This window comes from Paramormyrops kingsleyae, chromosome 3 (assembly GCF_048594095.1).
Source record: "Paramormyrops kingsleyae isolate MSU_618 chromosome 3, PKINGS_0.4, whole genome shotgun sequence".
NCBI lineage: Eukaryota > Metazoa > Chordata > Actinopteri > Osteoglossiformes > Mormyridae > Paramormyrops > Paramormyrops kingsleyae.
In genome coordinates this window covers 23,937,188-23,957,666 of record NC_132799.1, presented here as the reverse complement: position 1 = coordinate 23,957,666, position 20,479 = coordinate 23,937,188, and the positions used below count along the sequence as shown (strand labels likewise).

Sequence of the window (20,479 nt, the reverse complement as noted above, 5' to 3'; positions counted from 1 at the left end):
CCTGTTCAGATTTAAAAGGCAGTGTTATGTTAGCAACCCTCACACTGCGAGGTGCCGCTCTGCTCTCACACCCGCTTTTCATCCATAGGGCCGCAGCTCTTAAACTCCGCCTGGACTTGGGCAGGTCATTCTCAGTGAGCTTCTAATGTTTGGGGAAACAAGGATGGGGTTAATCTCCTTATCTCCCTAATGGCAGGCAGAGCCGACCCAGAGGAGCTGGGCACCGGTGACAGTCTGAAGGAGCCTGATCGATACGGCTGCATTAATGAAGCTGGCTGGGGAGTAAGCAAGCCTGTGGGGGCAGACGCAGCAGTGTGAGCTCAGCGCCGCCACATCGTAAGCAGGGCAGTGTGTGTGTGGGGGGGGGGGCTTGGGGAGACATGAAGAGCGGAGGGGGGAGCGGCTGAGCGTTTGGAAGGCGGGCGGCACAGTGCTGCCGCTGTAATTGAATCGCGCCGCGGGAGCGTTCTCAAGGATAATATCATCTGTGCAAAGCGCACTGCTTACTGCAGGGTCTCTGTGACCGTGCTGGTACGTCAGGAGTGCACCGCCCCCCCAGCCCCAGTAAGGGCCCGGATATAACGGGCAGCTGTGAGGCCTGACCCAGAGTGACTCGCCCCACCCTACCATATGGCCGCCCAGTCGGCGGGGCCTGGGTGACGGGGTCCAGCAGCCCTTCAAGCATCGCATCACTACCCTCAGAAACACCAGAATGATTTCCGTACGTTTTTAAAGGTACGGCCTCCTCTATGGATGCGATCTTCCCTGTGGATGTGTGTGAAGCCCTAATAAGGGTGTGAGTTCCACCATTCAAACAGTGCATTTGAGCTATGTGGGGCCCCCTGTTGGCCACAAACAATCACTACACTAAATGTTAAATAAGTACATAGTGCTTTTAAGAGCTGCTGCAGCAGCGGTTCTGCCCCCCCCATGTCCTGGAGGCACACAGAGTGCCCCAGTTCTCATGGCAGCTCCAGACGTGGACGTGCCCCCCGCCGCTGTTCCCAGTTCCCCTGACCTTTGTGTCTTCTGTGGTTCCGCCTTGTTATGCAGGACAGCGGCCTTCCTGACCTTCACCGGCCCTGCTAAATGCATTTTGGCCTCGCGGGCTTGGTAAACAGGCATTGGTGCCATGCCTCATGCATCCGTTTCTACAGGGGCAGCGGCTCTGACAGCCTCATTGTGCACCGCGACCTTCCCGCGTGCCGCTTGGGTGCATGCTGTGAGCGCTTTGTTAGGGTCGTGGCTAATTATTTACATTCGCATGAATTTTATTTAGCAAACGCTTTTGTCCAGAGCGACGGGCAAGCGAGACAAACAGCACAATACAAACACATGGCCGTCATGCAGTCAACTTGGCATGAGTGTCGTTAGGTACAGAATATAAATGATCAGGAATTGCCTTTGGTCACACACACACACGCACACACATACACACACACACAGAAGCTGCACTTAGCTGTTATGCAGTGTCCGTTTAAATTATCTAATTTTCTCACAGAAACGTAAAAAACCTGCAAATCCTATTTAATTGTCATCTGGGGAAATGCTGGTAATTTATAATCATATTAATTTATATTCTGTCTTATTCAGCTTTACACAAGCTCTAATATGCCATATTACCATTAAAATCCCCTTATACTGGTTGTATAAAGTCTCTCTGAAGCCGTTAAGACCAGAATGAAGTATCTGATCAAATGTTTTAGGGATGTGCAGTTGAAAAGGAGGATTTGGATTTTTTTATAAGGGATTAAGAGGGTGATATCATGAGAAGGGGAATGTAGTGTGACCATGTGGCAGGACGTGGCTTCATGTCTGTGTGTGACCGCTCAGAGCATGACTGCGCAGAGCATGACCTCCCAAAGCATGACTGCGCAGAGCATGACTGCACAGAGCATGACCGTGTAGAGAATCACTGCGTAGAGCATGACTGCGCTAGGCATGACCGCTCAGAGCATGACCGCCCAGTCAGAATGACCGGTTATGAGCTACATTTGCAGGGCTTTCTTCCCTGGTGATGTTGATGCAGGGGGGTGCGGCTTTTCCGGGTAGGAAAGCTGCTGAATGGAGGATGTGAGAAAGTGCTCATCTCTCATTGATTCTGGAGGTTACATCTGGTGTCATCCTGCTCCAGAGTGACTTAGCTGAAGGTCGGACTGATAGGACCCATGAGTTTCAATGGACATCAGGCTGGTGTGAGAACGTGGAATCATGATGGGAGGGGACAGCTCAGGGAGTGTCTGAAATTGAAGACCCACCTTTTCATTTTGGTCTCTGAATGGTTCCATAACAGACTGGTTCTGAGCCACTGGTCTGGGATGCAAATAACTTCTTTACAGAAACAAGTCAGGCCAATAGCTCAATAAGTTTTACCCCTCCCTCCATGGGCAGGAATTAGTTTCCATTACAGGGCTTTTCCACTCCCTAGAACATCAGCAGCTGTTTGGGACCTCCTTTCCTAATCAGTGTATCACTCCCTGATATGCTGTGACACTCCACCCTGGTTATTAAAGATCGATTTGCACAGTGTGTGTTTTCACGCTGATCGTGTTTGACTTGTGAACATTACAGCTTGGTGCTCCTGAAGGTATGATAGTGAGGTGTTGTTGTGTTTGAGGAGAACCCCTCTGACATCATCACTTCTAACAGAAGGAGGTTCATCATTTCCTCCTTGTTAAGGCTGGAGTTTCATTCAAGAACATCTCCTGCAGTCGCAGGCATAGATTCTGCTCTTTTTCTGATTTCCGCTTCTCACATAGGCGGCCTGGCACTGGAGACTGGCAAGCGATGAATGCATCAGTGCGGAAATCCAGCCTCTTCCGGTTTGAGTGGTATGGTGCAGAGGCTGGAAGAGCCAGTGTGATGGGGGGGGGGGGGAATCCACCACCCAGGCTGGGGGGGCTGATCGACAGGGATTCCTGCAAGACGGCCGAGGAACGCTGCAGCTCCACACGCTGTCATTGTTGTGGAGGGCTGCGGGGGAGGGGGCTGTAGAGGCTGCCTGTGCATACTGATGAGCACCCCCACCCTGTCTGAGCAGACATGCACAGTCTTTAGCTCACTTCCTGCACCCAAACGAAATCCAGATGAAGCCCAGTCTGAGATGCCTGGCACTGTGGTGACATTCTGGTGATGGACTGGTGTGGTGGGGCCCCTTGCAGGTGAGAATTTCTGTGGAACGTGGGACATTTTGATAGGCAATTTTGGGGCTGCTTCCCACTGTAGAGACGCACTGCCGCATGTGTTCTGTGTGTGCGTGAGCCCAGCCAGCAGTGACTCAGGGCCCCGGGAAACTCAGCATGGACCTGAGGTTCCTCTGAGCTCCCTTGGTCCCGCCCGGCCTGACCAGGAGACCGGGATTCCTTGCTTGGAAAAATAGTGACAGAATGAGAACAGCAGGCAGGTTAAAGCTCATGTTCTGTTCATCAGGCTGAGTAAATGACCCCCCCAAAGATCAGTGCAGTGCTGGACCCCCTCTGTAAGGTGAGTGGTGAGGATTCCCCTCGTTAACCCAGCTGACCTCCTGAGATCTCTGCAAATCGCCAGTGACACTACAGGTGTATATGGTTCTGTGATATGCAGCGGGATGCTTTGTTTTGCTGAATGGTGCTCCATCCGCCACTTAAGTGATGCCACTTTTTTGCTTTGGGGGAGGTCCGCAGGAGGCCAGGGTGCATTTAGACTGCCATTTGCTGCCCGTTAGTATTTATCGGGAGTTCCATCCAAAGGGATTCCTCTGCTTTTCTGAGGGACTGCTCTATACTAGCACACTCACCTGAAAAAGAGGAGTGCTTTAGTGTGGAGGTGCGTCAGATCAGTATGGCTGCAGGCTCCCCACTTCCTGTTTCAGAAGCTCTGTGGCAGTGCTCTCCTCACAAGCAGGAACACCGTATTATTCATCTGGCAGGTGCTGTAAACACTGCAGGCGGCTGCGTGAGCTTCAGCATTAATGTGCGTCTGTATGGGAGCAGGCGTGGGCTGAGGGCGCCTTCAAGCCCACAGGAGATCCCCTTAAATAATGCAGGCGACACCTGAACTCTCCGGAGAGGCCGCCCAGAGCCTCTTCCTGTTGATGAAACCATTAAATGGCCAGAACGGGGCCACCGGGGTCTGTGTGGGGCTTGTGCAGTGGTCATCCCGCCTGCTCTGGGTTAGGAGCACATTTCTGAGAAACAGCAGTGATTTCAGCGACGGCGACGGCTGCCTGTGAGGTGTGGCCCTTGTGACCCTCGCTTCCTCCATAGCCCCCATGGTCTCTCCTGAGGGGTTTGAATGGGATGCGAGTGGCCATCAACAATCTTGTCTTTATGCTGTCACTTGGCTCTGTCCCACTCTGCACTCGGCCTGTCGTCCCGACTGCAGAAGCCTCTGCCCGTCACTTGCCCCCACACCAGAGGCAGCGGGGGGAAGGGGGGGGGGATGAATCCCCAGTGTGCTGCTCTTCCCCCCAGTTTTCTGGTATCTTCCTCCGTTTCCTTCAAGGTTGTGAAATGTTGAAGCAGCTTGTTTTCGCTGTTATGATGAGCCCCGAGGGCAGAGTTCCAGCCTCTGACGCTGCTGTTTATGCTGCTGAAGCTCGCCCTGCTCTAACAGCGTCGTTACACAGACTACCTCAAGGGCAGGAGTGTGAGTTTAGAGTCTGTCAGACTCTGTCAGAAAGTCTCTGCCATTGTGAGCCTGCTGTCAGCCGCCGTATTGATGCCGCCATATCAGATGTAAGTTTCTGAGCGTTCGTTTTCTATAATAGAGCTCTGGATCAAAGCTCAAAGCAGGGGAGAGATAACACAGGGGATCGCTTCTGAGATCGCTTCGTGTGAGGTGTGAACGACTGGAGACCTGATGTGGTTCTGCACTGATAAACAAGACTCCAACTATCGTTTGGATGTCAGAGGAGCGCTCAGGGAAATGGGAGGGCTTCACGGCTCGTTCTGGAAGCTCTTTCGGGGTTTTTTTTTAGCAATATTCTAAACTGCGGAAGAGATTCGTGTCAGATTATGTGCCTCCTGGGAAAGGTACGTGGCTCAGCGTGTTCAGCTTCTGTGCCCATGATCAGAAGGCCAGCAGGTCCAGTCTCTGTCAAGCCCTTCAGGAAGGTTCTTAAGCCCCTCAAAATGCTCTGGGATGCCGGTTAAATGGCTGTCTAATAGCGTAAGTGGAATCCAGAGCAGACTATTGTACCACACCTTCTGATAAAATGCAGAAAGGGGGCATTTAAGGAAAGACTAACCAAAGCAGCTGGAGAGATGTGTGTGACTGTCAGTGATCTTAGCAGCAGTGCAGACCACCAGCATCAACAGCTGCCATGAGACAGGTTTATCGGCCGTATAAGGCAGAGCGATGAATGTTTTGCTGACGACGACACGAAGCAGCTGCATGATGGGATGTGGGGGGGAGGTACGACCTTCACCCCCCCCCACCCTGAACATGATAATCGGAAGGCTGACAGGAGCAGCATACGGGAAATAATGGATCCCCGCCAGCCAGAACGGTGTGCTAATCATAATGGAAGCAACACAAGAAGTGAGACCACAGCGAACTGGCAGAGAAACATCTCGCGCCACAGAGGCTGCCTGACGGAGAGGAGCTCTGACCACCTGACTCTTATCATTCCCTCTTACATATGGAAACATCACTGGCGTTAATTAACCTTCTGAACTCTATTTCACCCAGGAGTTCTCAGCCATGCAGCTGGTGTGAGAAGCAACAAAGTCACCCAGTTGTGGGGTCCCAGTCACACCTGCTGAGGTGTTAATCGCCAGCTTCAGCATCAGCTTGGTCTTCTCGTGTTAATAGCCAGCTTCAGGATCAGTTTGGTCTGCTGAGGTGTTAATAGCCAGCTTCAGCATCAGTTTGGTCTTCTCGTGTTAATAGCCATCTTCAGCATCAGTTTGGTCTTCTCATGTGTTAATTTGCAGCTTCAGCATCAGTTTGATCTTCTCATGTGTTAATAGCCAGTTTCAGCATCAGTTTGGTCTTCTCATGTGTTAATCGCCAGCTTCAGGATGTTTGCTTTCTGGATAATTAAGTGACATAAATGCATGCTCATCTGGTACCATATTCATGGCAGATGAAATGATGCACACAGTAATTAATATGTCCACCATCTTTGTGCGGAGGTCCAGCCATGTGTTTAGACGGTACCAATACTTTGCAGAGTTTGAGCAGGGTGTCCTTGCTGCTCCACACGGCGCTGTGTGCGTTAGCCTGTGGTGCTGTCCATGGTGCTGAAGCATGATCAGCGTATTACTCTCTTATTACTCAGTTATAAAGCCATCACACGGCGCTGTGTGCGTTAGCCCTGTGGGGCTGTCCATGGTGCTGAAGCATGATCAGCGTATTACTCTCTTATTACTCAGTTATAAAGCCATCACACGGCGCTGTGTGCTTTAGCCCTGTGGTGCTGTCCATGGTGCTGAAGCATGATCAGCGTATTACTCTCTTATTACTCAGTTATAAAGCCATCACACGGCGCTGTGTGCGTTAGCCCTGTGGGGCTGTCCATGGTGCTGAAGCATGATCAGCGTATTACTCTCTTATTACTCAGTTATAAAGCCATCACACGGCGCTGTGTGCTTTAGCCCTGTGGTGCTGTCCATGGTGCTGAAGCATGATCAGCGTATTACTCTCTTATTACTCAGTTATAAAGCCATCACACGGCGCTGTGTGCGTTAGCCCTGTGGGGCTGTCCATGGTGCTGAAGCATGATCAGCGTATTACTCTCTTATTACTCAGTTATAAAGCCATCACACGGCGCTGTGTGCGTTAGCCTGTGGGGCTGTCCATGGTGCTGAAGCATGATCAGCGTATTACTCTCTTATTACTCAGTTATAAAGCCATCACACGGCGCTGTGTGCATTAGCCCTGTGGTGCTGTCCATGGTGCTGAAGCATGATCAGCGTATTACTCTCTAAGGAGCCATTGCATGCTGTACATTTTACATAAATGTATACGTAGTAAGAAGCTATGCTGGGAGTCTGCTGGCCTATATCTGTTTGGTGTTCAGGTCTATCCTGGGACCTGTGGGCGGTTCCACATCGTCAGGCCTTCATTCAGAACCGGCGCTCTCTGCTTCTGCCCATACTCATGCTTCTTGGTAACCATGACAACGGCGGCGGATGCTGGTACCCGTATAGTTATAACAGGGTTTTTTCTTTATTTCTTCTCATGCTGGGTTGTCTTTTCTCCATGCTGCCCTGTGGTGTTTCCTCACACGGCAGCCTTTGTCTCCAGCCAGCCCACCTGGTCAGCACCCTTGATGCTCCTGGTTTCCTTCGGGCCTGGAGGTACCTGGTGTAAGCTGCCGCTTTGGAGCCCGTCCAGAGCAGACATTAACCAACAGCGTCCCTGCAATGCTGAAAGCCAGCAGTTATAGCCCTTTGCCTGCTCTGTTGGGGAGGGGGTTGCTGGACCCCCTCTGGGGAGCGGTGCCAACACACTTTAGCTGCTTATCAGGGATTTGGCCTGATTGATAAAGAGTCGCGGGGGTCCAGCAGGGTTAATGACAGGGCATGGAAGCCATGCTGTGGGTGACTGGTGACTTGGGGTCCCAGACATGGCACTGGCTGCTGGTGATAGTTTCAGCCCTAGCTCTAGGCGAGGCTGATCTCTCTGTACTGTCCTCTCTGGCTCTCTGTGCTACCCTCTCATTCTCTCTGTCTGTCTCTCCCTCTCTGTACTATCCTCTCTGGCTCTCTGTGCTACCCTCTCATTCTCTCTGTCTGTCCTTCCCTCTCTGTACTGTCCTCTCCGGCTCTCTGTGCTATCCTCACATTCTCTCTGTCTGTCTCTCCCTCTCTGTACTGTCCTCTGTGGCTCTCTGTGCTATCCTCACATTCTCTCTGTCTGTCTCTCCCTCTCTGTACTGTCCTCTCTGGCTCTCTGTGCTACCCTCTCATTCTCTCTGTCTGTCCTTCCCTCTCTGTACTGTCCTCTGTGGCTCTCTGTGCTACCCTCTCATTCTCTCTGTCTGTCCTTCCCTCTCTGTACTGTCCTCTGTGGCTCTCTGTGCTATCCTCACATTCTCTCTGTCTGTATCTCCCTCTTTGTACTGTCCTCTCCGGCTCTCTGTGCTATCCTCACATTCTCTGTGTCTGTCCTTCCCTCTCTGTACTGTCCTCTCTGGCTCTCTGTGCTACCCTCTCATTCTCTCTGTCTGTCTCTCCCTCTCTGTACTGTCCTCTCTGGCTCTCTGTGCTACCCTCTCATTCTCTCTGTCTGTCTCTCCCTCTCTGTACTGTCCTCTCTGGCTCTCTGTGCTACCCTCTCATTCTCTCTGTCTGTCTCTCCCTCTCTGTACTGTCCTCTCTGGCTCTCTGTGCTACCCTCTCATTCTCTCTGTCTGTCTCTCCCTCTCTGTACTGTCCTCTCTGGCTCTCTGTGCTACCCTCTCATTCTCTCTGTCTGTCTCTCCCTCTCTGTACTGTCATCTCTGGATCTCTGTGCTACCCTCTCATTCTCTCTGTCTGTCTCTCCCTCTCTGTACTGTCCTCTGTGGCTCTCTGTGCTACCCTCTTATTCTCTCTGTCTGTCTCTCCCTCTTTGTACTGTCCTCTCTGGCTCTCTTTGCTATCCTCACATTCTCTCTGTCTGCCCTTTTCTTTCTCACTCTCCATACTGTGTTCTTTCTCTCCACACTGTCCTCCTTCCTCTTTTATCCTAAAATTTCTCATAACCTCACAATTTGCTCTGGTGCCCCTGGCATCAACACAGTTCTTGCAAACCAAGCGGACATGACAAACCTCCAAATGTCCACAATGCCCAGGAAACCCGAAGGGCCCAAATGTCCCCAGTATGCTATAGGGGCTGCGGCCTGGGTGATGATTTAATTCCTGAATGCTCAAGCTGAAAAGTCTTCCTCTGTTGCTAGGAGACTGACAAGAAATAAGAAACTAGGTAGGCCTGGTCTGATTGCCCACTTTGACTGTTGTATGACTCTCTGAGGAATATGTTCAGTCCGCATTTGCTGCCCACAAATACCCATCAGCCCCTGTGTCCTGTGAGTCGCATACGGGGCCCAATTCAGACGTTACTCTGAAATCTGATGTGAACAGATAAGTGGGCACATTTTAAGCAGATAATGGAACACCCTCCAGCAGATAAGTGTGCCGCTTTTAAATGTCCTCACACTGCTGATGGCTTTCATTCAGCTCACTCCTTTCATCAACCTTTTTTCACATGTCCACCTAGCACCGATTTCTGTGAATGTGTGGCCTGTTTGTTGGTGTGCCTCGTGTGTGTGTGTGTGTGTGGCAGTGTGTTGAACAGAAACCTATCCGTTATGGTCCAGTTAATGAGTCACATGGACAACAATGAATTTCATTGGTGGCCAGTTGTGTTTTCTCTCTCTCTCTCACTCTCCCCCCCCCCCCCCTTGTCTGTCTGTCTATCCCCCCCAACATACCTATCTAATCATGATGCCCCAGAAGATGAAGACCATGGCACTTGTGTTTGCTCCCTTGGGGTGCGGGTGTGTTTGCTGACATGCGGTGCGGGTGTGTTTGCTTCCTTGGGGTGCGGGTGTGTTTGCTTCCTTGGGGTGCGGGTGTGTTTGCTGACCTGCGGTGCGGGTGTGTTTGGTGACATGCGGTGCAGGTGTGTTTGCTTCCTTGGGGTGCGGGTGTGTTTGCTGACCTGCGGTGCGGGTGTGTTTGGTGACATGCAGTGCAGGTGTGTTTGCTTCCTTGGGGTGCGGGTGTGTTTGGTGACATGCGGTGCGGGTGTGTTTGCTGACATGCGGTGCAGGTGTGTTTGCTTCCTTGGGGTGCGGGTGTGTTTGCTGACCTGCGGTGCGGGTGTGTTTGGTGACATGCAGTGCAGGTGTGTTTGCTTCCTTGGGGTGCGGGTGTGTTTGGTGACATGCGGTGCGGGTGTGTTTGCTGACATGCGGTGCAGGTGTGTTTGCTGACATGGGGTGCGGGTGTGTTTGCTGACATGCGGTGCGGGTGTGTTTGCTGACATGGGGTGCGGGTGTGTTTGCTTCCTTGGGGTGCGGGTGTGTTTGCTGACATGCGGTGCGGGTGTGTTTGCTGACATGGGGTGCGGGTGTGTTTGCTTCCTTGGGGTGCGGGTGTGTTTGGTGACATGCGGTGCGGGTGTGTTTGCTGACATGGGGTGCGGGTGTGTTTGCTTCCTTGGGGTGCGGGTGTGTTTGGTGACATGCGGTGCGGGTGTGTTTGGTGACATGGGGTGCAGGTGTGTTTGCTTCCTTGGGGTGCGGGTGTGTTTGGTGACATGCGGTGCGGGTGTGTTTGGTGACATGCGGTGCAGGTGTGTTTGCTTCCTTGGGGTGCGGGTGTGTTTGGTGACATGCGGTGCGGGTGTGTTTGCTGACATGGGGTGCGGGTGTGTTTGGTGACATGCGGTGCGGGTGTGTTTGCTTCCTTGGGGTGCGGGTGTGTTTGGTGACATGCGGTGCGGGTGTGTTTGGTGACATGCGGTGCAGGTGTGTTTGCTTCCTTGGGGTGCGGGTGTGTTTGGTGACATGCGGTGCGGGTGTGTTTGCTGACATGGGGTGCGGGTGTGTTTGGTGACATGCGGTGCGGGTGTGTTTGCTTCCTTGGGGTGCGGGTGTGTTTGCTGACATGGGGTGCGGGTGTGTTTGGTGACATGCGGTGCGGGTGTGTTTGCTTCCTTGGGGTGCGGGTGTGTTTGCTGACATGGGGTGCGGGTGTGTTTGCTGACATGGGGTGCGGGTGTGTTTGCTGACATGGGGTGTGGGTGTGTTTGGTGACATGCGGTGCGGGTGTGTTTGCTTCCTTGGGGTGCGGGTGTGTTTGCTGACATGGGGTGCGGGTGTGTTTGCTCACTTGCATGAACCAGGTTCCCGAGGCGACCTGACATGGTTCTGGTGACACTAACCCTGTGTGTTTGTCTCCCGCAGTGCTTAGCATCGGCGAAGGGGGATTCTGGGAAGGCACCGTGAAGGGACGCACCGGCTGGTTCCCCGCAGAATGTGTGGAGGAGGTGCAGATGCGGCAGTATGATCCTCGCTTGGGTAAGAGTCCCCGTTTCCTTCCTCTCAGCATGAGGTGGCCTGGTACACATCTCCTGGTACACATCTCCTGGTACACATCTCCTGAAGATGCCCCACTCAAGGCTGCTTGGCCCTAAGTGTGGTGATGACAGTCCCAGTACAACTAAATCAGTAAATTATTAGTAAATTAATAAAGTATTGATTATTATTAAATCATCCCCTTGAAATTCATTGTGTGATTGTCTTCCTGTTGAGATGTGGAGAAATATGGCATGTACTTCAGAGTATCTGTGAGTGTCTCTGACCGAGTCTGTGTGTGTCTGTCAGAGAGTCTGTGTGTGTGTTTGTGAGAGAGTCTGATTGTCTGTGGATGTCTCATGTGAGAGTGTCTGTATGTGTATATCTGTGAGAGTGTGTCTGCATGTGTCTTTGAGAGAGTGTGTGTGTGTGTGTGCGTGTGTGTCTGTGAGAGTGTGTGTGTGTATGTGAGAGAGTGTCTGCATATGTGCGTATATGTCTGTGAGGGGGTGTGTGCGTGTGTCTTTGAGAGAGAGTGTGTGTGTGAGTGTGTGTCTGTGAGCGAGTGTCTGTATAGGTATGTGTCTGCGAGAGAGTCTCCTTGTTTACATGTGTGTCTTTGAGAGTGTGTTTGCGTGTGTGTCTGTGAGAGAGTCTGATTGTCTGTGTGTATGTCTTTGAGAGAGTGTCTGCGTGTGTCTGTGAGAGTGTGTATGCGTGTGTCTGTGAGAGAGTCTGATTGTTTGTGTGTATGTCTGTGAGAGTGTATGCGTGTATGTCTGTGAGAGTCTGTGTGTATGTCTGTGAGAATGTGTATGCGTGTGTGTCTGTGAGAGAGTCTGATTGTCTGTGTGTATGTCTGTGAGAATGTGTATGCGTGTGTGTCTGTGAGAGTCTGATTGTCTGTGTGTATGTCTGTGAGAATGTGTATGCAGGTGTGTCTGTGAGAGGGTGTCTGTGCACAAGTGTGTCTGAGAGAGTGTCTGTGGGTTTGTATTTACCTGTAAAACTTGTTACTTTTTAGACTGCGAGGACATTTTTTGGTCCCCACAATATAAACATAAGTTTAGTATTGTGAATTTAATCCCACAATCCCAATCCTGAAACAAAAAATGTCAAAAGCCTTGTATTTTGCTTGGTTACTTATGGTTAAGGTTAGGGCTGGGTATGGGTTAAGGTTGTAGGTTTTTTCGTGTCTGTGTATTAGCAGCCTGGTGGGGATCTGCGGTAGGTGTGCAGATGTCGCTGGCCTCCTCTTTGTGACGGGCTCTTCTCTCAAAACCAATGAAACCTATCGGACATCAGGGAGGATGAATTGAATTGTCCTTTGCTTTTGCCTCTAGTATGGCTATAGCAGAGGCTGAAGAGCCAAGCAAGAAAGGACACAATGATGTCAGATCACTGTGGTGACGCCATGTGTCTTCCTGAGCGGGAATATTCCAGCTGCACATCTGTGATTCCTCCTGAAGAGATGTTCTGTGACATTAGGCTTGTGTTTTTTTGCACTTCTCATAGGCTCTCTGTCCTCAGGGCTGTGAGCTCACGGGACTCACAGGAAACACAGCCCAGTATGAGTGTGTATATGTGTGGCGGTGAGTGGCTTAGAGGCTCAGGCCTCTGTGTTTGGGATCGGAGAATTTCCTATTTGAATTCTATGGTCTTTTGGGCACTTGAGCATGGACCCTAACCCCCCCGAAAAAGTCCCAGGGGTGCTGGATAAATGAGTGACCCTGCACTTAGACCCCAAGCTTCACTCTCACGGCTATATGAGTGTGTCTGCATTAAAAAGGAGAGCATGATGGGATGTGTGACCACTAACACACTCCGATGTGCCTGTACCTGTACAGAATGCAATTGAAGCTTCGCTGCCTTTCACATAGCGTTGGCCGGGTGGAGCTGGGGACCTGTAGCTCTCTCTGCATCGCTCAGATTGCTTCATTGCCTTCCTGCTGTGACTGGCTTCCTGTTGCTGTTTTACCTCCATTTATCTGTCCCAAAAAGGCACGGCGGCCTGGGATTTTTCAACAGTAATTGTCGGTGAGCTTCCCCGGAGGTAGCGTAATAGTTTAATCACCATAAGTGATGGAGCGCGATTGTGTATTCAGGTCCCATCGCCCTGTAGGGTGTACAGACACACTCATGGTGACTTAAAGGGGCAGCTCTTCAGGGCCAGGATCACACTCACTGGCATGTTTGCCACAATGAAACAGGTGGTGGTCAAAACTATTGGGATACGCCTATTAATCACTGAATTCAGGAGTTTCATTCAGACCCATTGCCACAGGTGTATAAAATCAAACACTTAGCCATGCAGTCGAGTTCAGGCGAGCGCTGAATGCAAGTGTCGGATAGAGTGGTGTAGAGCACACCACCACTGGACACTGGTGCAATTTAAAAGTGTTTTATGGAGTGAAAAATCACACTTCTCTGTCTGGCAGTCTGATGGATGAGTCTGGGTTTGGCAGATGCCAGGAGAACGTTACCTGCCTGATTGCACTGTGCCAACTGTAAAGTTTGGTGGAGGAGGGATAATGATATGAGGTTGTTTTTCAGGGGTTGGGCTGGGGTCCTGAGTTCCAGGGAAGGAAACTCTTAATGCCTCAACGTACCGAGATGTTTTGGACAATTCTATGCTTTGTGGGAACAGTTTGGGGAAGGCGCCTTTCTGTTCCAGCATGACTGTGCCCCAGTGCCCAAAGCAAGGTCCATAAAGACATGGTTCGGTGAGTTTGGTGTGGAAGAATTTGACTGGTCCACACAAAGCACAGACCTCAACCCCATCAAACACCTTTGGGATTAACTAGAACCGAAATTGGGGGTCTCACAAATGCTCTTCTGAATGAATGGGTAAAATTTCCCATAGATGCACTCTAAAAGCCTCACCAGAAGAGTGCCAGCTGCAAAGGGGGGACCAGCTCCATACTGATGCCTGTGGATTTAGAATGGGACGTCATAAAGGTTCCTGAAGGAGTGATGGCCAGGTGTCCCAGTACTTTTGTCTATATGGTGTTTGCTCCTCATGAAGGTAACCCAGTGAGACTGTCTTGAGCTTTGAGGCACAAATTGCCAAAGTCCAGGAAGACTGAGAAGCCACAGGGTGTTCAGGGAGGTCCATCCTCACTCTTATTCAGATTAATTTTTCTTACGCTTTTATCTTAAACATTTTACAATAAAGGGAAAGGGTTATGATTCATGTCTGTTCCCTGGGATATGGGCCCACAACGTTTGCATTGTTAGCACAGTGCTCTACATGTTGAGCTGCCGGAGCATGATTCATTCATGAAAGATCAGCATAGTCACAGAGTCTCAGGTTCGAGGCCCCAGAGAGGAAGACTTAGGCATTCAATGGACAGGAGAGAGGAAACAACCGGGGAGGAAGCAGACGCACAGGGAAGCCTGGCCTCCTCTGGGCGGCTGTGGGCATGTAAAGTAAAGCGAGGCGAATCCAGGCAGATGGCGGAGGAGCACTGGGGGGCAGGTAGGGGCTGGTGAGGCACCCAGGGGAGCCGATGAGGTGGCATTAGGCAGGTGGCAGGCAGGGGGGGGGGACCCCCGAAGGGGAACGGGGATAAGATAAGCAGGCATGGGACAGAAACATGACTATGCAAGACCGCAGGGTGAGGATCATAAAAAGTCATGGCAGCGCCCAATCAGCGCCCCCTGCTGGCTGAGCTGTCAGCGCCCAATCAGCACCCCCTGCTGGCTGAGCTGTCAGTGCCCAATCAGCGCCCCCTGCTGGCTGAGCTGTCAGCCCAGAGTATATGTGGCTGCTGGGATGGGGGTTCTGATTGCCCTGCAATGAGGCAGGTGCTTCAAGTGGGCAGTGATGTTGGCAAAATGTCAGCGGGACCCTCCCCTGCCCTGCCCTCCCCTGCCCTGACCTCATGTACACCTCCCTCAGTTCTTCGGCCTGTACCCCCGTGTATACCTCCCTCTGGTCAGTGGCCTGTACCCCCGTGTATACCTCCCTCTGGTAAGTGGCCTGTACCCCCATGTATACCTCCCTCTGGTCAGCGGCCTGTTCCCTTGTGTATACTTCCCTCTGGTCAGCGGCCTGTACACCCGTGTATACCTCCCTCTGGTCAGCGGCCTGTACCCCTGTGTATACCTCCCTCTGGTCAGCGGCCTGTTCCCTTGTGTATACCTCCCTCAGTTCAGCAGACCTGCTTCTGTTAGTTGAAGGCCACAGTTTGGTGCTGGAATACAGCAGGAGAATAAGGTGGCACTGTTAGACAGATGGCAGGAAATTTCACATACATTGCAATCCTTCTCACCTAATGGGCTGTAAGACACATAAAGGTGGTGACCTAGGTTCACTCCCAAATTTAATAAGTTTTGGAGGGTACAAAATAGCACACCTCAGTAAATCATTAAATTTCTATCTCATCATCCCCCCCCCCCCCCCCTCTGTGAGTCACCGTTACATAAATGTAGAATTTTCCACTTCTAAATTGGGTTCTTGTACCCAGCCGTGTTTTGGAATTGGAATGGTGTCTAATCTGATGTTGTTCTCATGCAGCTTTTAAGAGCGGTGACATTGTGGTCCAGTTGGGCCAGCATAGAGCATGGTCTCAGTCAGGCCCACCAAAGAGTATCCGCTGGTGTGACGGCATGACCCAGTGAGGCCTCCATAGAGTGTGGTCTCAGTCAGGCCCACCAAAGAGTATCCGCTGGTGTGATGGCATGACCCAGTGAGGCCTCCATAGAGTGTGGTCTCAGTCAGGCCCACCAAAGAGTATCCGCTGGTGTGACGGCGTGACCCAGTTAGGCCTCCATAGAGTGTGGTCTCAGTCAGGCCCACCAAAGAGTATCCGCTGGTGTGATGGCATGACCCAGTGAGGCCTCCATAGAGTGTGGTCTCAGTCAGGCCCACCAAAGAGTATCCGCTGGTGTGATGGCATGACCCAGTGAGGCCTCCATAGAGTGTGGTCTCAGTCGGGCCCACCAAAGAGTATCCGCTGGTGTGATGGCATGACCCAGTGAGGCCTCCATAGAGTGTGGTCTCAGTCGGGCCCACCAAAGAGTATCCGCTGGTGTGACGGCGTGACCCAGTTAGGCCTCCATAGAGTGTGGTCTCAGTCAGGCCCACCAAAGAGTATCCGCTGGTTCTGCTGGACGGGGGCTTGCTCAGGGACCCAACGGTGATGTCATTCTGCCTACCCTAGTTTGAACTGATGACCTTTTGATCAGAGGCATAGCATCATAATCCAATGAGCCACACAGCTCTCCCTGTATCGGCATACATGCATCGCACCATACAGGATGTGTAATTACTGAACTGTTCTCTGCATATAAAGGCAAGATCGTGGTAATTATCCTGGAAGATGTTACGCTTCTCTGGGTAATGGTTTTCTTTTATGAAAAAGTACAGCCCGTTGGCATCCAGCTGTGTCCATCTGGAGCAGAGTTCACTCTTCTTAATGTTGCCTTTATACTTGCTCTGGTTGTGGGTGTAATGAGTCCTCGTCACCATGGAGACCCTTAGCATATAACATGAAGCTTCTTTCTTCCAGTCCTCTGAGTCGGTAGGACTTGGCGTTAGCAGCTGAAGCCGTCATGCATGATGCCCTGGAATTGCAGGAGGGTCCCATGCCTGTGGGTCTCTGTGTCTGAGGGGGACGTCCCTCCTGGGAGGGGGACGTCCCTCTTGGCAGTCCCAGCATGAATGGCCCTGCCTCATCTTTGCGTTTCCCCTGCTGAGCTCTCGGGTTTCCCTCAGCAGAGTCTGTACACAGTGATTAAAGCTGAGTCTGAATGCTAAGGAAAGAGCTGGATGGGTTTGTAAGGCGAGCTCCACTATGTGGGACAGGGACTGGAGGAGTCCCAGTCCAGGGACAGCGAGACCAGCTCCCTTTGTATCAGACGGGCCAGGGACCAGGACCCATGCAGCTGGGCCACACCTTGATCTGAACCTCCGCTTCACCTCACCATGGAAACTTCTTGGCTGTAGAGAAGAGCCCAGCGATCAGGCTGACATTTACAAACCAACACGTGTCCAGATGTCTCCTGCTGGATGAATTCTTAATTCGCTGAGGGTGTGATTGGCTGCCCTCAGATAAACCCCCCATGCTCTTTATTACCAGACTTCCATGTGAAAGTGGCCAAACACACGGATGCCAGACGGTTACAAAGTGCGTCACATCTCCGCTCTGGGGGCGCAGTCCTTCAGTCCCCAGGTAGCCTCAGTAATCTCCTTAGTGCTCAGTGCCGGTCAGTAACAAACAACGGATCCATTTCCTGCCTGTTAAGTATTTGTGCTTATTCACCAAAGCTGGCCGAGGTGACAGAGCTTCTGTTCATAATAAATGTGGATGGTGGTTTAGCAAAGAGACGATGTTTAGACCTACAAAGCCTCACTCCCCCCACTGACAGATACAGGCTGACTCTGAAGTTTGGCTCAGTGTAATGTTTCCATACTGAAACCTCAGTGGATATCAGATCTCACCTACTACCATCACAGGAGAACACATTTATCTTCAGCAGACGCTTTTATCAAAGGTGACATACAACTGAGAAAGCTTGGTTAGATAGTCCTACAGCTATCGTGGGTTAAGGGCCTTGCTCAAGGATCTATTTGGTGATTTGAACCAGCAAGCGAATGATCACAAGCACAGCATCCTAACCTTCTGAGCTGCACAGCACTGCCTGGGTCTTTCAGAACCTCCTTTTTTCACCACATTTGTTTCCTTTGCCATGATGTGCCAAAGAATCATGCAGGTGGTTTTGTGCTTTTAGGAGTGACTTTCTGGTTATTGCTGGTCACTGGCTGCTGGTGTGGCTTCTAGCAGCATCGGCCTCTGGTATGGGGGTGTCACAGGGCCCTCCTCCTAAACCATAAGGCAGGGTCTGACGTCACACTCGTGTCAGCGTCACGGTGCCTGCTGCCAGCCACATGCCTCTGACTGTCACATAATCCTCGGCTGTGGTCACTCAGTCGCTCCGTCCGTCAGATTTGGGGGCTTTGGCTCGTGACGCATTGATCAGCTTCTGGTTGCGCTGCATTCTTCTCCAGCTTGTGTCTGTGTGTAGCATGGGGCACAGCCAATGTGAGGGGGAGTGGTGGGACATTATTCTAATGCAGGTTCTAATCAGCTGCTGTTAGGACCGGAGCTCACCCACAGGAGTGACGCTCCACCCTGGCTGTCACTTAAAGCCATCCCTCTCATTTGATCCTAAGTTTGAGCTTCGCCACCCGCTGGTGAGTTTGAGTAATACGGTTGTGCTGCTGATTTCTCAGCAACCCCAGGAGGGGGACGGAGGCTGCAGGTGAAAGTGGCCGTCCATGTTTGCGTAGTTGGAGGCCAGTGTCACTGTGAGGGCAGGAGGCTTACAGCTGTCAGGAGACCCAGTGCCTAGTATGGCGGCTTCCTTCAGTCCTTCACGGTGCTACTTCACATACGATCCATTAGCCAGGGCCGCCTGTGATGGCGTTCTCTCTGGTGCTGCTCGGGGGCACAGGAGGATGAACGCCATGGTGACCATGTCCTGTGGTTACTGGAACATCTGTCAGGGCTAGCAGTGCTGCTGGAGACTGTGTGGAGCAGGTCCAAACCCCGCGGATGCTCCTTGGAAGGTGTGTGTGGCGTTACGAGCAACAGGTGTCTGACTTGGCTGGATGAAGCCCTTGGGTGTAGAGGAGCCTTAACTGGGGCTGAGAGGGTAATGAAGCCTGAAAGGCCTCGTGCGGGTGTGTAGGTGCACTAGCTGTCATTACCCCCTAATCACATGACCTGACACAGAACAGTGAGCCTAGATCAGGTTCTGGCTGCACACTGCAATTTAAACCCGACTGTAGAGTGTCTTTGAAAGGCAGCAGCCATCAGCTGTGAGCTCTGCTCATCTGTGATGTTAAAACCATCTCAATACCGCCTCATAAAAGATACAGTAATTATTTCAAATTAAAACTTTGATTATTAATGATTTGTAAACACGAACTTCACCACAGCTTTAGTGCTTATAGGGGAACATGATGAAAATCCATGTTTATCTTCCGGAAGACAGTCAGCTGCTTGTTCCCCTTTGGGAGCAGCTTCTGATCAAAGCTCTAGGACTGATACCACTGTCCATGTTTTGGACTTGAAAGGCTTTTGCATCCAATTTAAAATTCAAACTGCCGTAACTTAATAAATCACACTGCCGGTTTGGCGAGAATTCGGGAGGCTGCATACAGTATGTAAATGTACAAAAGTGCCACGCTGGCCTGAATGCAGGTGACGCTCTGTGCCACGCTGGCCTGGATGCAGGTGACGCTCTGTGCCACGCTGGCCTGTATGCAGGTGACGCTCTGTGCCACGCTGGCCTGGATGCAGGTGACGCTCTGTGCCACGCTGGCCTGAATGCAGGTGACGCTCTGTGCCACGCTGGCCTGGATGCAGGTGACGCTCTGTGCCACGCTGGCCTGGATGCAGGTGACGCTCTGTGCCACGCTGGCCTGTATGCAGGTGACGCTCTGTGCCACGCTGGCCTGGATGCAGGTGACGCTCTGTGCCACGCTGGCCTGGATGCAGGTGACGCTCTGTGCCACGCTGGCCTGTATGCAGGTGACTCTCTGTGCCACGCTGGCCTGGATGCAGGTGACGCTCTGTGCCACGCTGGCCTGTATGCAGGTGACTCTCTGTGCCACGCTGGCCTGGATGCAGGTGACGCTCTGTGCCACGCTGGCCTGTATGCAGGTGACTCTCTGTGCCACGCTGGCCTGGATGCAGGTGACGCTCTGTGCCACGCTGGCCTGGATGCAGGTGGTGCTCTGTGCCACGCTGGCCTGTATGCAGGTGACTCTCTGTGCCACGCTGGCCTGAATGCAGGTGACGCTCTGTGCCACGCTGGCCTGGATGCAGGTGGTGCTCTGTGCCACGCTGGCCTGGATGCAGGTGACGCTCTGTGCCACGCTGGCCTGGATGCAGGTGACGCTCTGTGCCACGCTGGCCTGGATGCAGGTGACGCTCTGTGCCACGCTGGCCTGGATGTAGGTGGTGCTCTGTGCCACGCTGGCCTGGATGCAGGTGGCGCTCTGTGCCACGCTGGCCTGGATGTAGGTGGTGCTCTGTGCCACGCTGGCCTGGATGCAGGTGACGCTCTGTGCCACGCTGGCCTGGATGCAGGTGACTCTCTGTGCCACGCTGGCCTGGATGCAGGTGACGCTCTGTGCCACGCTGGCCTGGATGCAGGTGGCGCTCTGCACACAGCTCCTGTCACAGCAAATGCCATGTCACGCCTCCCCGGCCGATTTTTGTCCCATATACCTGCAAAGATGTATTTGCTGCAGGGACCCAAACCTGTTGATTTTTTTTAACTAAGTTGTTCCCCAGGCCTCAAAAAGCAGGTGAAACAGGACCTCTTATGACCGATGGAGAGTTTGGCTAATCTGGGAGGCCGTCGATGAAAAGCGACATCATGCTTTCACCTCAGAGGCAAAATAATGCGTCTGGCACTATCAGATGCAAACAGGTGGGTCGTGTTTCTGTCATGAAAGTAATTTTGGTTCAGCAG

At 52.1% G+C, this 20,479-nt stretch overlaps 1 protein-coding gene across 2 annotated transcripts in view; it reads left to right on the top strand.

The window, feature by feature from the left end:
- The window catches only part of LOC111846126 (SH3 and multiple ankyrin repeat domains protein 3-like), a 129,021-nt gene that overhangs the window by 77,764 nt on the left and 30,778 nt on the right, over positions 1-20,479 (top strand). For both annotated transcript variants that reach the window (XM_072709905.1, XM_072709904.1), the window contains exon 15: positions 10,880-10,993. In XM_072709905.1, the coding sequence (XP_072566006.1) occupies positions 10,880-10,993 (114 nt within the window). The remainder of the gene's footprint in view (positions 1-10,879; positions 10,994-20,479) is intronic.